This window comes from Hyla sarda, chromosome 3 (genome assembly GCF_029499605.1).
Source record: "Hyla sarda isolate aHylSar1 chromosome 3, aHylSar1.hap1, whole genome shotgun sequence".
NCBI lineage: Eukaryota > Metazoa > Chordata > Amphibia > Anura > Hylidae > Hyla > Hyla sarda.
In genome coordinates this window covers 13,654,260-13,670,472 of record NC_079191.1, presented here as the reverse complement: position 1 = coordinate 13,670,472, position 16,213 = coordinate 13,654,260, and the positions used below count along the sequence as shown (strand labels likewise).

General features: G+C 40.7%; 1 protein-coding gene across 4 annotated transcripts in view; it reads left to right on the top strand.

Moving 5' to 3' along the window:
* PTK2B (protein tyrosine kinase 2 beta) overlaps nucleotides 1–16,213 on the top strand; it is a 207,370-nt gene that overhangs the window by 85,562 nt on the left and 105,595 nt on the right. The window contains exon 1 of one of the 4 annotated variants that reach the window (XM_056563775.1): nucleotides 8,534–8,671. The exons of the other annotated variants lie outside the window; for them this stretch is intronic. Within the exon in view, the coding sequence (XP_056419750.1) occupies nucleotides 8,549–8,671 (123 nt within the window). The 5' untranslated portion in view covers nucleotides 8,534–8,548. Of the gene's footprint in view, nucleotides 1–8,533; nucleotides 8,672–16,213 lie in introns of those variants that run through there. 4 annotated transcript variants of the gene reach the window in all.

The window sequence follows — 16,213 nt, the reverse complement described above, 5'->3', positions numbered from 1 at the left end:
AGCACCACTGAGCTGCCGGGAAGCTTTCACTTCAGACGCGGCGATCAACTTTGATCGCCGCGTCTGAAGGGTTAATACTGGGCATCACTGTGATCGGTGATGTCCGGTATTAGCCGCGGATCCCGGCCGTTGATGGCCGCCGGGACCAGCCTGATATGACACGGGGCACTGCGTCACCCCGCATTATATCGTGGGAGCCGGTGCAGGACGTTAATATATATCCTGTGTCGTTAAGGAGTTAAAGGATGCTTTCGAACTACTGCAGTACTTGATGCAATAAAAAATCATCATACGCCAAAGTATAATGTTAATAACCACATAAAATTCTGACACATTTTGAACTTTTACAGTTCTTACTCATGGCATAATGTTAACAAGTATTTTTAAAACCAAATAAAATTCCAATGCGTTTGAAACCATTGCAGTACTTACTTATTTATGGTATGAAAAATCTTTGTACGTATACAAAAGCGTTGGAAAAAAAATGAAAAGCCGACAGGTTTTGAACTATAGCAGTTCTTACTCATGTTTATTTCACTATCCCAAGGCTAGGTTATCGGTGTTGATCCTGGAAAGTCTGTGTAGCTTACAAAATCTACAAGGGAAGTTGGGAGTTGTAGTTTTGCAACAGCTGGAGGTCCACAGAAATAGACTTTGCTTTTGAGTTCTAATTTTTTAAGATCTCTGCTTCCTGTCAGTGAATAGTGCTTACTTATTTGTATCGAGAAGCTGTAACAAATAAACCTAGAACTATCTGCAGCTAAACTGCAGCCCTAATCGTATAACATCTAAACAGCATCTATTGCCCTCAAGCTTTTGCAAAACTACAACTCTCATCATGCTGGGAGTTGTAGAACAGCTAGAAAGCCACAGATTTGAGACCGGCTGTCCAGACTTACCTCTATGAATGAAACACTTCTGTGAGTGTTTGTTACAATGTATCAGTGTAGGAATGTGTATGGCCTGAAATTGCAACAATGTTGAAACCGTACGGAAACATCATATTATTTAGGCAGTTTTCCTTTAATTCCCTGCAGATTAGTAAAACACATTGTAACAAAGCATCAGCGACTGCCTCCTGAATGTAACACTCTACAAAGCGAGTTGCGCTCCCCCTCCCACCTCTTCATTTGCATTTGACAACTTCAGCAGCCCGGCTTAATGCATCCAGTTCTTGAACATTTTCCAAGCTATTTTTGTTCAATATTTTCCAACCATTGCTGGAGGTTTGAGCCTCCTCGCTGTGTAGGGGCTGTACTTAAAATAGGCAAAAAACACTGGGTAACCCCTTCACCGCCATGCGCCGCCTTATTCTGCCAGCACAACGCACTGACTGTGAAAATGTATCCGTACAGCAGAGCCGTATTCTGCAAATGCTCCGCCATCTCCTTGACACTGAGGTGGTGTAATACATCAGGAGAAGAGAACAGGAGCCACAGGAGCTCAGACCCAGGACATGGACTGTAGACTCCAGGTTCACAAAATGTAGTTATGTAGATCAGTGTGTATCATCAATTCTAAGTATATACTGCTCAGATCAATAACATCAAAGGCTGTGAGGAAATACACCAAATACAGCAAGTACCATATATATAGCTATGGGTCCAATAACTTTCCCTATCTATATACAAGAATATAACTATAATACTGCTCCTATATACAAAAATATAACTACTATAATACTGCCTCCTATATACAAGAATATAACTACTATAATACTGCCTCCTATATACAAGAATATAACTACTATAATACTGCTCCTATATACAAGAATATAACTACTATAATACTGCCTCCTATATACAAGAATATAACTACTATAATACTGCTCCTATATACAAGAATATAACTACTATAATACTGCCTCCTATATACAAGAATATAACTACTATAATACTGCTCCTATATACAAGAATATAACTACTATAAAACTGCTCCTATATACAAGAATATAATTACTATAATACTGCTCCTATATACAAGAATATAACTACTATAATACTGCTCCTATATACAAGAATATAACTACTATAATACTGCTCCTATATACAAGAATATAACTACTATAATACTGCTTCCTATATACAAGAATATAACTACTATAATACTGCTCCTATATACAAGAATATAACTACTATAATACTGCTCCTATATACAAGAATATAACTACTAAAATACTGTCTCCTATATACAAGAATATAACTACTATAATACTGCTCCTATATACAAGACTATAACTACTATAATACTGCCCCTATATACAAGAATATAACTGCTATAATAGTGCCTCCTATATACATGAATATAACTACTATAATACTGCCTCCTATATACAAGAATATAACTAGTATAATACTGCTCCTATATACAAGACTATAACTACTATAATACTGCTCCTATATACAAGAATATAACTACTATAATAGTGCCTCCTATATACATGAATATAACTACTATAATACTGCTCCTATATACAAGAATATAACTACTATAATACTGCTCCTATATACAAGAATATAACTATTATAATACTGCTCCTATATATAAGAATATAATTATAATACTGCCTCCTATATACAAGAATATAACTACTATAATACTGCTCCTATATACAAGAATATAACTACTATAATACTGCCTCCTATATACAAGAATATAACTACTATAATACTGCTCATATATACAAGAATATAACTACTATAAAACTGCTCCTATATACAAGAATATAATTACTATAATACTGCTCCTATATACAAGAATATAACTACTATAATACTGCTCCTATATACAAGAATATAACTACTATAATACTGCTCCTATATACAAGAATATAACTACTATAATACTGCTCCTATATACAAGAATATAACTACTATAATACTGCTCCTATATACAAGAATATATCTACTATAATACTGCCTCCTATATACAAGAATATAACTACTATAATACTGCTCCTATATACAAGAATATAACTACTATAATACTGCTCCTATATACAAGAATATAACTACTATAATACTGCTCCTATATACAAGAATATAACTACTATAATACTGCCCTCTATGTGCAGGATATAACTAGTAAGTACCTTAGAGGGGGAGGTGACATGAAGCAGAGTTAACCCTCTGTATACTGAGCAGCTCTCAGGGATCAGTAACAGTTTCAGATATGGATCATGTCTTCTCATCAGATGACTCAGTGTTTGGTCACCGGCCCCGGGGATGTCTCTCCTGTCACCAGTCTGGCCCAGCAGTGCTGGAGGTCACACAATGTGCTGGAGGTAAGTAGGTCAGCACTGCCAGCGGATCTTACTTCTATGAATCTGCATTACAATATAAAGGGGTTCTCCGTGTTTAGCATTTCTGAGCCCTTAGCTAAGGGGTCCAGATACCAGCTCTGAAGAGATCAGTGGTCAGAGGTCCCCTTTAGCTCCTCTGTCACAGCTTTCCCCTTTATTGCCCCAGTCATTAATTCCTTTTAAAGTCTCTACCTCTGTTTCCACTTTTAGGGTACGTTCACACGAGCGGATCCCCAGCGTGTACTACAGCGTGTTGTAGTTTTGCAACAGCTGGAGACACACTGTTTGGAAAACCCAGTCATATATGATAGATAAATAAGCCTAATAGACTGTACTGCCCATGATATGCTTAGATACATTCCTTCAGCAGACAATATCACACATGCCAGGCTTAGATACACCCTCTCCGGAGTTCCACCATGTCTGTGTATAAACGTCCGACTCCTGGGCTATAAATAATAAGCAGTAAACACCTTTTCCCGCAGTTTCGAAGGCGTCGTTCACATCTCAGATGTGTAAATTACCTGCGGACGTTGTGTTTCGCCACTTTTCCGGGTCACGTGTTTGCACTTTTTTCAGGTCACATGTCTTCTGCTGACACATTGGCTCAAGTACTACCAGTTCCTCCCACTTCTGTTCTTACCACCACAAAAAAATAAAAAAATATTGACCCTGTGCTCCTAGGGGGTGTTACCTCAGGGGGACCCACCCATGAATAGGTATTGTCAGGACTAGGAGGATATTTTAAATGCAAATCACTGCCATACGCCATGAAATTACTACCGAGGTGTAACTGTGGGAGGTCCTGTGGTGTTACTGGAGGTCCTTCTTTATGCCCACTTTACACCAGGCCCCGCCCACGAGGAGAAAAAAGTTCAAAAAGTGACATAATTTGTGCACAAAACGTAAATAGAGGACCTGCTAAAAGCAAATCACTGCCATGAGCGCTTCAATTACTACCTAGGTGTAGCTGTAGCAGGTCTTCCGGTATTGCAGAAGTTTCTTCTTTCACGCCCACTCTTACACCAAGCCCTGCCCACGAGGAGCGAAAAGTTTCAAAAGTTTCCAAATTTCTGCACAGAACAGACTAGGAGGAGCGGCGAAAGACAAATCACTGCCCTGAACCTTGAAATTACTACAGGGGTGTAGCTGTAGGAGGTCCTCCGGTGTTGCAGAAGGTCCTTCTTTCAAGCCCTGCCCATGAGGAGCAAAAAATTAAAAAAGTGGCTGAATTTCTGTGCAAAATGTAAATAGAGGAGCTGCCAAAAGCAAATCACAGCTCTGAGCCCTAAAATTACTACAGGGGTATAGTTGTGGGAGGTCCTCCGTTGTTGCAGGAGACCTTTCTTTCATGATCTCTTTACACCAAGCCCCACCCAAGAGGAGCAAAAAGTTCTAAAAGGGCTGAATTTCTGCAAAAAACTGAAGTTTGCACCAAAATTTTTAGTCTCCTCTCCCCCTATTGAGTTTTCTGTGTTGAACAATCCCTTTTTTGTTAAATGGTTCCTCCAATGGGGTCCCAGTTGACTTGATGTAGTCTATGTTGGGAACCCCCCCCCCCCCCCTGCAGAGGGTGTTTGGTATTACACGTTTACTATTGAAATTATCGAACTATTAGGCATAGTGCCAGATCTTCCAGATAAGAGTTGGAGTATTTAGCCTATCTGTTGACCTCCAGCTGTTGCAAAACTACAACTCCCAGCATGCCAGGCAGCCAGTGGCTGCCTGGCATGCTGGGAGTTGTAGTTTTGCAACATCTAGAGGTTTTATATTAAGCCATTGTTTATGTAGGGAACATCCAGTTCGGGTTTTGCGCAGACAACAGATCCGCTGGCGCTTCCTTTATTTAGAATGTGGTGGTTTCCTCAGGGGGTAATGTGCGGGTCAGACAGCTGTTACCAGGGACAATTATTTCTATTTGCAGACCCGCGGCTTTTGTGATCTCCCCCTATTACCGTCGCACACGACATTTGTTTTGTTTTTTACACCCACACAAAGCGGTGAGCAGCGTCCCTGCTGTGCGCATCACGAGTGGAGACGTTGAACACTGCTGCATCGCGCAGGAAAGACAACTGCGGGGGAACGAACATCAATGTGTACACGGTCCTAAAGAGACTGAAATGTGGCTTACAGAGTGGCTGGCAGTGCCGAACCTAGTACCCGGGCCGAGCTGAGCGTGCATGTGTATGGGGAGAATGGGCTGTTGGCTGGATGAGCGTGCATGTGTAAGGGCAGAATGGGCTGCTGGCTGGATAACCGTGCATGTGTATGAGGAGAATGGGCTGTTGGCTGGATGAGCGTGCATGTGTATGAGGAGAATGGGCTGTTGGCTGGATGAGCGTGCATGTGGAAGGGCAGAATGGGCTGCTGGATGGATGAGCGTGCATGTGTAAGGGCAAAATGGGCTGCTGGCTGGATGAGCGTGCATGTGTAAGAGGAGAATGGGCTGCTGGATGGATGAGCGTGCATGTGTAAGGGCAGAATGGGCTGCTGGCTGGATGAGCGTGCATGTGTAAGGGCAGAATGGGCTGCTGGATGGATGAGCGTGCATGTGTAAGGGCAAAATGGGCTGCTGGCTGGATGAGCGTGCATGTGTAAGGGCAGAATGGGCTGCTGGCTGGATGAGCGTGCATGTGTAAGGGCCGAATGGGCTGCTGGCTGGATGAGCGTGCATGTGTAAGGGCAGAATGGGCTGCTGGCTGGATGAGCGTGCATGTGTAAGGGCAGAATGGGCTGCTGGCTGGATGAGCGTGCATGTGTAAGGGCAGAATGGGCTGTTGGATGGATGAGCGTGCATGTGTAAGGGCAGAATGGGCTGCTGGATGGATGAGCGTGCATGTGTAAGGGCAGAATGGGCTGCTGGCTGGATGAGCGTGTATGTGTAAGGGCATAATGGGCTGCTGGCTGGATGAGCGTGCATGTGTAAGGGCAGAATGGGCTGCTGGCTGGATGAGCGTGCATGTGTAAGGGCAGAATGGGCTGCTGGCTGGATGAGCGTGCATGTGTAAGGGCAGAATGGGCTGCAGGCTGGATGAGCGTGCATGTGTAAGGGCAGAATGGGCTGCAGGCTGGATGAGCGTGCATGTGTAAGGGCAGAATGGGCTGTTGGCTGGATGAGCGTGCATGTGTATGAGGAGAATGGGCTGTTGGCTGGATGAGTGTGCATGTGTAAGTGGAGAAATGGCTGTTGGCCAAGTGGGCATGCATGTATATGGGGAAAATTGGCTTTTGGCTGAATGAGCGTGCATGTATATGGGGAGAATTAGCTGTAGGCTGAGCGAGTGTGAATGTGCATGGGTAGAATTGGCTGTTGGCTGACTGAGCGTGCATGTGTATGGGGAGAATTATCTAAAATATGTCAGTGAACCCTTAGTGCAGTGTTTCCCAGCCACAACCTTTGGCTGTCTGGGCATGCTGGGAGTTGTAGTTTGCAACAGCTGGAGGCACATAGGTATAAGGATAACACAGCTGTAACTTATTCATTTAAGAGTAAAAGGATAGCACGGCGCACAATATCGATAGATTTTATATTCTTCTTTTTCCGACAGATTTTATTTTTATTTTATTAATTTTTTTTATCTTTCGATCAGGAAATGTCAGGAGAAAACAGAATAATTGCTGCGAATGCATAAAAAAAAATCAACATGTTGGCATTTTGGTCGGAGCAGATCGTAATCATTTAGACAGGATTCTGCTTCTTCAATGGGCGCAGATGGCGACAAGTTCTGCGCGCTCTCTTGGCAGCGACCGGCGGGATTGAGAGGCGCAAATCAATCATTCTGCCTCCTGTCAAAGGCTTCATGACTGTCATCTATTTTCCTAGATACAATGGTAACAAATTTAAAGAAGCACTCCGGGAAATTATTATTAATATTGTTACCTATATAGTGCACCATCGGCTATTATTATAGAATCATGTGGAGGTTCTTGTAAATGCCTTGTGCTTACCTGTTCTAGCTGATGTGGCAGGCATGGGGATTTACAGTCATACTTATTGTAATTCCATTACTGAAATGATTTCCTAATGCTGCCTACATTTCCCATGATTCCTATGGCTTTGCAGAGTGAGGGGGTGGAGTCTGATCACTGCACCTGGTGATCTAATTAGGCTGCTGGTGTTGGAATTCACCCAGGTGAACTGATTATATAACTACTATATGTCTTGATCTCATAGAGATAGCAGCAGTGTACAGATAGAGCTGAAGGGGAGGTGTATAAATACTATATATCCTTATCCAATAGAGATAGCAGCAGTATACAGATAGAGCTGGAGGGGAGGTGTATAGCTACTAAATATATACTGATCCCATAGAGATAGAGCCAGAGGGGAGGTATATAACTGCTATATATATCTATCTATCTATCTATCTATCTATCTATCTATCTATATATATATATATATATATATATATATATATATATTGATCACATAGAGATAGCAGCAGTATACAGATAGAGCTGAAGGGGAGATGTATAACTACTATATATCCTGATCCCATAGAGATAGCAGCAGTATACAGATAGAGCTGAAGGGGAGGTGTATAACTACTATATATCCTTATCCCATAGAGATAGCAGCAGTATACTGATAGAGCTGGAGGGGAATTGTATAATTACTATATATCCTGATCCCATAGAGATAGCAGCAGTATACAGATAGAGATGAAGGGGAGGTGTATAACTACTATATATCCTGATCTTATTGAGATGGCAGCAGTATACAGATAGAGATGGAGGGGAGGTGTATAACTACTATATATCCTGATCTTATAGAGATTGCATAAAATACATAATAGCGCCATACTGTACTTAATAATGACTGTTCATTTTATGTATCCTATATAGCAGTGGTGTCCAAAGCGTAAACCTCCAGCTGTTGCAAAACTACAACCCCCAACATGCCCGGACAGCCAACGGCTGTCCAGGCATGCTGGGAGTTGTAGTTTTCCAACAGCTGGAGGTCCGCTGCTGTATAGTAAGTGACTGCTGGAGGCGGCTGCGTTCTCTGTTAGTCATATAGGACTGAATCAGATGTAACCAGGGTCAGGGATAACGCGTTTCATATCTCCGGTGACTCATTCATTTCAGGGTCTCTTTCTCCTCGTGGCTCCAGAATAAATATTTTACCAGGTTCTTGTTATCGCAGGGAAAATCGTATTATTAACGGTGCCGCGAGTAATTGGCGTTCAACAAATGAATCATTAAAACTATGACAAATCGCTTCCAAAATGAGAGGAGATTCATTAGATGGAAATCTACCGTGTGCGGGCGAGGACTGCGCAGAAAGAATGGCGGGGAAATGTGAGGAATTACCAGAGAGAAAAATACTCACAATATTCTATAGAAAAAAGGGACTCCACCAGCAGAATAGTGAGTACAGCTCTGGGGTATAATACAGGATATAACTCAGGATCAGTACAGGATAAGTAATGTAATGTATGTACACAGTGACCTCACCAGCAGAATAGTGAGTACAGCTCTGGAGTATAATACAGGATATAACTCAGGATCAGTACAGGATAAGTAATGTAATGTAATGTACACAGTGACCCCACCAGCAGAATAGTGAGTACAGCTCTGGAGTATAATACAGGATATAACTCAGGATCAGTACAGGATAAGTAATGTAATGTATGTACACAGTGACCCCACCAGCAGAATAGTGAGTACAGCTCTGGAATATAATACAGGATATAACTCAGGATCAGTACAGGATAAGTAATGTAATGTATGTACACAGTGACTCCACCAGCAGAATAGTGAGTACAGCTCTGGAGTATAATACAGTATATAACTCAGGATCAGTACAGGATAAATAATGTTATGTATGTACACAGTGACCCCACCAGCAGAATAGTGAGTACAGCTCTGGGGTATAATACAGGATATAACGCAGGATCAGTACAGGATAAGTAATGTAATGTATGTACACAGTGACCTCACCAGCAGAATAGTGAGTACAGCTCTGGAGTATAATACAGGATATAACTCAGGATCAGTACAGGATAAGTAATGTAATGTAATGTACACAGTGACCCCACCAGCAGAATAGTGAGTACAGCTCTGGAGTATAATGCAGGATATAACTCAGGATCAGTACAGGATAAGTAATGTAATGTATGTACACAGTGACCTCACCAGCAGAATAGTGAGTACGGCTCTGGGGTATAATACAGGATATAACTCAGGATCAGTACAGGATAAGTAATGTAATGTATGTACACAGTGACCTCACCAGCAGAATAGTGAGTGCAGCTCTGCAGTATAATACAGGATATAACTCAGGATCAGTACAGGATAAGTAATGTAAAGTATGTACACAGTGACCTCACCAGCAGAATAGTGAGTGCATGATTCATTTTGTGTATCCTATATTACTTTATTAGCTTATTTTTAGTATGATAACTGTTTGGGAGATGATATTCTCTAGTATTTTCTTCCTGCTATGTATTACTAGTATATACTATATTGTTATTATAATGGTGGGGAATCCCAGTGTATTATTGCAATGATTCTGTAGCTTTATCCAGGTTGCTCTGTGCTTTGTCCCTTTGGCCAGGACCTCCACTGATCAGCTGTAATCCTCCAGGACCCAGACAGTATTATCTTTTCAATGTGGTTTGAGCACCTTAGAGCGGTATTATGTGGATGCTATATTGTGGTGGTATTTATGTACACAGTATGGCAATGGTCAGGCCTGGTATGGTTACCTGCATATGTTATCATACACTGTATAGAGGTATTATGTTTGGCTCCAGGGCACCAATCCAATATAATATTTGTGTCCTCTTAGGTGGAGAGACTTTTGGGTCACCAGGGTGCGACTGCTTTTTCTGCACCCCCCCCCCCCCCCCCCCCTTAGACCACCACCCAACCTAATGTCAGCCTTGAAGTACTTGTAATGTTTCTTATAAATCTAATGCTTCTTCTCTAGGGCTTTCCTTAGTCAACTGTCCATATTTTAGTTTTTTCTTCTAAATATATAAATATAAAGTAGAGAAAACAGAAGTTCTAACAGCTTGGTGAGAAGTGAACGTGTACGGCTTATGTATCACTCCAGCTGTCACGGCTTAGTCAACTAGAAATATATATAAAATGGAGAGAGATGGAGTATGGATATAGGAAAGAGATGGAGTATGGATATAGGAAAGAGATGGAGTATGGATATAGCTATGAGATGGAGTATGGATATAGCTATGAGATGGAGTATGGATATAGGTAAGAGATGGATTATGGATATAGGTATGAGATGGAGTATGGATATAGGTAAGAGATGGATTATGGATATAGGTATGAGATGAAGTATGGATATAGGTAAGAGATGGATTATGGATATAGGTATGAGATGGAGTATGGATATAGGTATGAGATGGAGTATGGATATAGGTATGAGATGGAGTATGGATATAGGTAAGAGATGGATTATGGATATAGGTATGAGATGGAGTATGGATATAGGTATGAGATGGAGTATGGATATAGGTATGAGATGGAGTATGGATATAGGTAAGAGATGGATTATGGATATAGGTATGAGATGGAGTATGGATATAGGTAAGAGATGGATTATGGATATAGGTATGAGATGGAGTATGGATATAGCTATGAGATGGAGTATGGATATAGCTATGAGATGGAGTATGGATATAGGTAAGAGTTGGAGTATGATATAGGTAATAGTTGGAGTATGGATATAGGAAAGAGATGGAATATGGATATAGGTATGAGATGGAGTATGGATATAGATATGAGATGGAGTACGGATATAGGAAAGAGATGGAGTATGGATATAGGAAAGAGATTGAGTATGGATATAGATATGAGATGGAGTACGGATATAGATATGAGATCGAGTATGGATATAGGTATGAGATGGAGTATGGATATAGATATGAGATGGAGTATGGATGGGTATGAGATGGAGTATGGACATAGGTGTGAGATGGAGTATGGACATAGGTATGAGATGGAGTATGGATATAGGTATGAGATGGAGTATGGATATAGGTATGAGATGGAGTATGGATATAGGTATGAGATGGAGTATGGATATAGGTATGAGATGGAGTATGGATATAGGTATGAGATGGAGTATGGATAGGTATGAGATGGAGTATGATATAGGTATGAGATGGAGTATGGATATAGGTATGAGATGGAGTATGGATATAGGTATGAGATGGAGTATGGATATAGGTATGAGATGGAGTATGGATATAGGTATGAGATGGAGTATGGATATAGGTATGAGATGGAGTATGGATATAGGTATGAGATGGAGTATGGATATAGGTATGAGATGGAGTAAGGATATAGGTATGAGATGGAGTATGGATATAGGTATGAGATGGAGTATGGATGGGTATGAGATGGAGTATGGATATAGGTATGAGATGGAGTATGGATATAGGTATGAGATGGAGTATGGATATAGGTATGAGATGGAGTATGGATATAGGTATGAGATGGAGTATGGATCTAGGTATGAGATGGAGTATGGATCTAGGTATGAGATGGAGTATGGATATAGGTATGAGATGGAGTATGGATCTAGGTATGAGATGGAGTATGGATCTAGGTATGAGATGGAGTATGGATCTAGGTATGAGATGGAGTATGGATCTAGGTATGAGATGGAGTATGGATATAGGTATGAGATGGAGTATGGATATAGGTATGAGATGGAGTATGGATATAGGTATGAGATGGAGTAAGGATATAGGTATGAGATGGAGTATGGATATAGGTATGAGATGGAGTATGGATGGGTATGAGATGGAGTATGGATATAGGTATGAGATGGAGTACGGATATAGGTATGAGATGGAGTACGGATATAGGTATGAGATGGAGTAAGGATATAGGTATGAGATGGAGTATGGATGGGTATGAGATGGAGTATGGATATAGGTATGAGATGGAGTATGGATATAGGTATGAGATGGAGTATGGATATAGGTATGAGATGGAGTATGGATATAGGTGTGAGATGGAGTATGGATATAGGTGTGAGATGGAGTATGGATATAGGTATGAGATGGAGTATGGATATAGGTATGAGATGGAGTATGGATATAGGTATGAGATGGAGTATGGATATAGGTATGAGATGGAGTATGGATATAGGTATGAGATGGAGTATGGATATAGGTATGAGATGGAGTATGGATATAGGTATGAGATGGAGTATGGATATAGGTATGAGATGGAGTATGGATATAGGTATGAGATGGAGTATGGATATAGGTATGAGATGGAGTATGGATCTAGGTATGAGATGGAGTATGGATCTAGGTATGAGATGGAGTATGGATCTAGGTATGAGATGGAGTATGGATCTAGGTATGAGATGGAGTATGGATCTAGGTATGAGATGGAGTATGGATCTAGATATGAGATGGAGTATGGATATAGGTATGAGATGGAGTATGGATATAGGTATGAGATGGAGTAAGGATATAGGTATGAGATGGAGTAAGGATATAGGTATGAGATGGAGTATGGATATAGGTATGAGATGGAGTATGGATGGGTATGAGATGGAGTATGGATATAGGTATGAGATGGAGTACGGATATAGGTATGAGATGGAGTACGGATATAGGTATGAGATGGAGTATGGATATAGGTATGAGATGGAGTAAGGATATAGGTATGAGATGGAGTATGGATGGGTATGAGATGGAGTATGGATATAGGTATGAGATGGAGTATGGATATAGGTATGAGATGGAGTATGGATATAGGTATGAGATGGAGTATGGATATAGGTATGAGATGGAGTATGGATATAGGTGTGAGATGGAGTATGGATATAGGTATGAGATGGAGTACGGATATAGGTATGAGATGGAGTACGGATATAGGTGTGAGATGGAGTATGGATATAGGTGTGAGATGGAGTATGGATATAGGTATGAGATGGAGTACGGATATAGGTATGAGATGGAGTATGGATATAGGTATGAGATGGAGTATGGATATAGGTATGAGATGGAGTATGGATATAGGTATGAGATGGAGTATGGATATAGGTATGAGATGGAGTATGGATATAGGTGTGAGATGGAGTATGGATATAGGTGTGAGATGGAGTATGGATATAGGTATGAGATGGAGTACGGATATAGGTGTGAGATGGAGTACGGATATAGGTGTGAGATGGAGTATGGATATAGGTGTGAGATGGAGTATGGATATAGGTATGAGATGGAGTACGGATATAGGTATGAGATGGAGTATGGATATAGGTATGAGATGGAGTATGGATATAGGTATGAGATGGAGTATGGATATAGGTATGAGATGGAGTATGATATAGGTATGAGATGGAGTATGGATATAGGTATGAGATGGAGTACGGATATAGGTATGAGATGGAGTATGGATCTAGGTATGAGATGGAGTATGGATCTAGGTATGAGATGGAGTATGGATCTAGGTATGAGATGGAGTATGGATATAGGTATGAGATGGAGTATGGATATAGGTATGAGATGGAGTATGGATATAGGTATGAGATGGAGTAAGGATATAGGTATGAGATGGAGTATGGATATAGGTATGAGATGGAGTATGGATGGGTATGAGATGGAGTATGGATATAGGTATGAGATGGAGTATGGATATAGGTATGAGATGGAGTATGGATATAGGTATGAGATGGAGTATGGATATAGGTATGAGATGGAGTATGGATCTAGGTATGAGATGGAGTATGGATCTAGGTATGAGATGGAGTATGGATATAGGTATGAGATGGAGTATGGATCTAGGTATGAGATGGAGTATGGATCTAGGTATGAGATGGAGTATGGATCTAGGTATGAGATGGAGTATGGATCTAGGTATGAGATGGAGTATGGATATAGGTATGAGATGGAGTATGGATATAGGTATGAGATGGAGTATGGATATAGGTATGAGATGGAGTAAGGATATAGGTATGAGATGGAGTATGGATATAGGTATGAGATGGAGTATGGATGGGTATGAGATGGAGTATGGATATAGGTATGAGATGGAGTACGGATATAGGTATGAGATGGAGTACGGATATAGGTATGAGATGGAGTAAGGATATAGGTATGAGATGGAGTATGGATGGGTATGAGATGGAGTATGGATATAGGTATGAGATGGAGTATGGATATAGGTATGAGATGGAGTATGGATATAGGTATGAGATGGAGTATGGATATAGGTGTGAGATGGAGTATGGATATAGGTGTGAGATGGAGTATGGATATAGGTATGAGATGGAGTATGGATATAGGTATGAGATGGAGTATGGATATAGGTATGAGATGGAGTATGGATATAGGTATGAGATGGAGTATGGATATAGGTATGAGATGGAGTATGGATATAGGTATGAGATGGAGTATGGATATAGGTATGAGATGGAGTATGGATATAGGTATGAGATGGAGTATGGATATAGGTATGAGATGGAGTATGGATATAGGTATGAGATGGAGTATGGATCTAGGTATGAGATGGAGTATGGATCTAGGTATGAGATGGAGTATGGATCTAGGTATGAGATGGAGTATGGATCTAGGTATGAGATGGAGTATGGATCTAGGTATGAGATGGAGTATGGATCTAGATATGAGATGGAGTATGGATATAGGTATGAGATGGAGTATGGATATAGGTATGAGATGGAGTAAGGATATAGGTATGAGATGGAGTAAGGATATAGGTATGAGATGGAGTATGGATATAGGTATGAGATGGAGTATGGATGGGTATGAGATGGAGTATGGATATAGGTATGAGATGGAGTACGGATATAGGTATGAGATGGAGTACGGATATAGGTATGAGATGGAGTATGGATATAGGTATGAGATGGAGTAAGGATATAGGTATGAGATGGAGTATGGATGGGTATGAGATGGAGTATGGATATAGGTATGAGATGGAGTATGGATATAGGTATGAGATGGAGTATGGATATAGGTATGAGATGGAGTATGGATATAGGTATGAGATGGAGTATGGATATAGGTGTGAGATGGAGTATGGATATAGGTATGAGATGGAGTACGGATATAGGTATGAGATGGAGTACGGATATAGGTGTGAGATGGAGTATGGATATAGGTATGAGATGGAGTACGGATATAGGTATGAGATGGAGTACGGATATAGGTATGAGATGGAGTATGGATATAGGTATGAGATGGAGTATGGATATAGGTATGAGATGGAGTATGGATATAGGTATGAGATGGAGTATGGATATAGGTATGAGATGGAGTATGGATATAGGTGTGAGATGGAGTATGGATATAGGTATGAGATGGAGTACGGATATAGGTATGAGATGGAGTACGGATATAGGTGTGAGATGGAGTACGGATATAGGTGTGAGATGGAGTATGGATATAGGTATGAGATGGAGTACGGATATAGGTATGAGATGGAGTACGGATATAGGTATGAGATGGAGTATGGATATAGGTATGAGATGGAGTATGGATATAGGTATGAGATGGAGTATGGATATAGGTGTGAGATGGAGTATGGATATAGGTGTGAGATGGAGTATGGATATAGGTATGAGATGGAGTACGGATATAGGTATGAGATGGAGTATGATATAGGTATGAGATGGAGTATGGATATAGGTATGAGATGGAGTATGGATATAGGTATGAGATGGAGTATGGATATAGGTATGAGATGGAGTATGGATATAGGTATGAGATGGAGTATGGATATAGGTATGAGATGGAGTATGGATATAGGTGTGAGATGGAGTATGGATATAGGTGTGAGATGGAGTATGGATATAGGTGTGAGATGGAGTATGGATATAGGTATGAGATGGAGTATGGATATAGGTATGAGATGGAGTATGGATGGGTATGAGATGGAGTTTGGCTTTAATGGACATTTTCC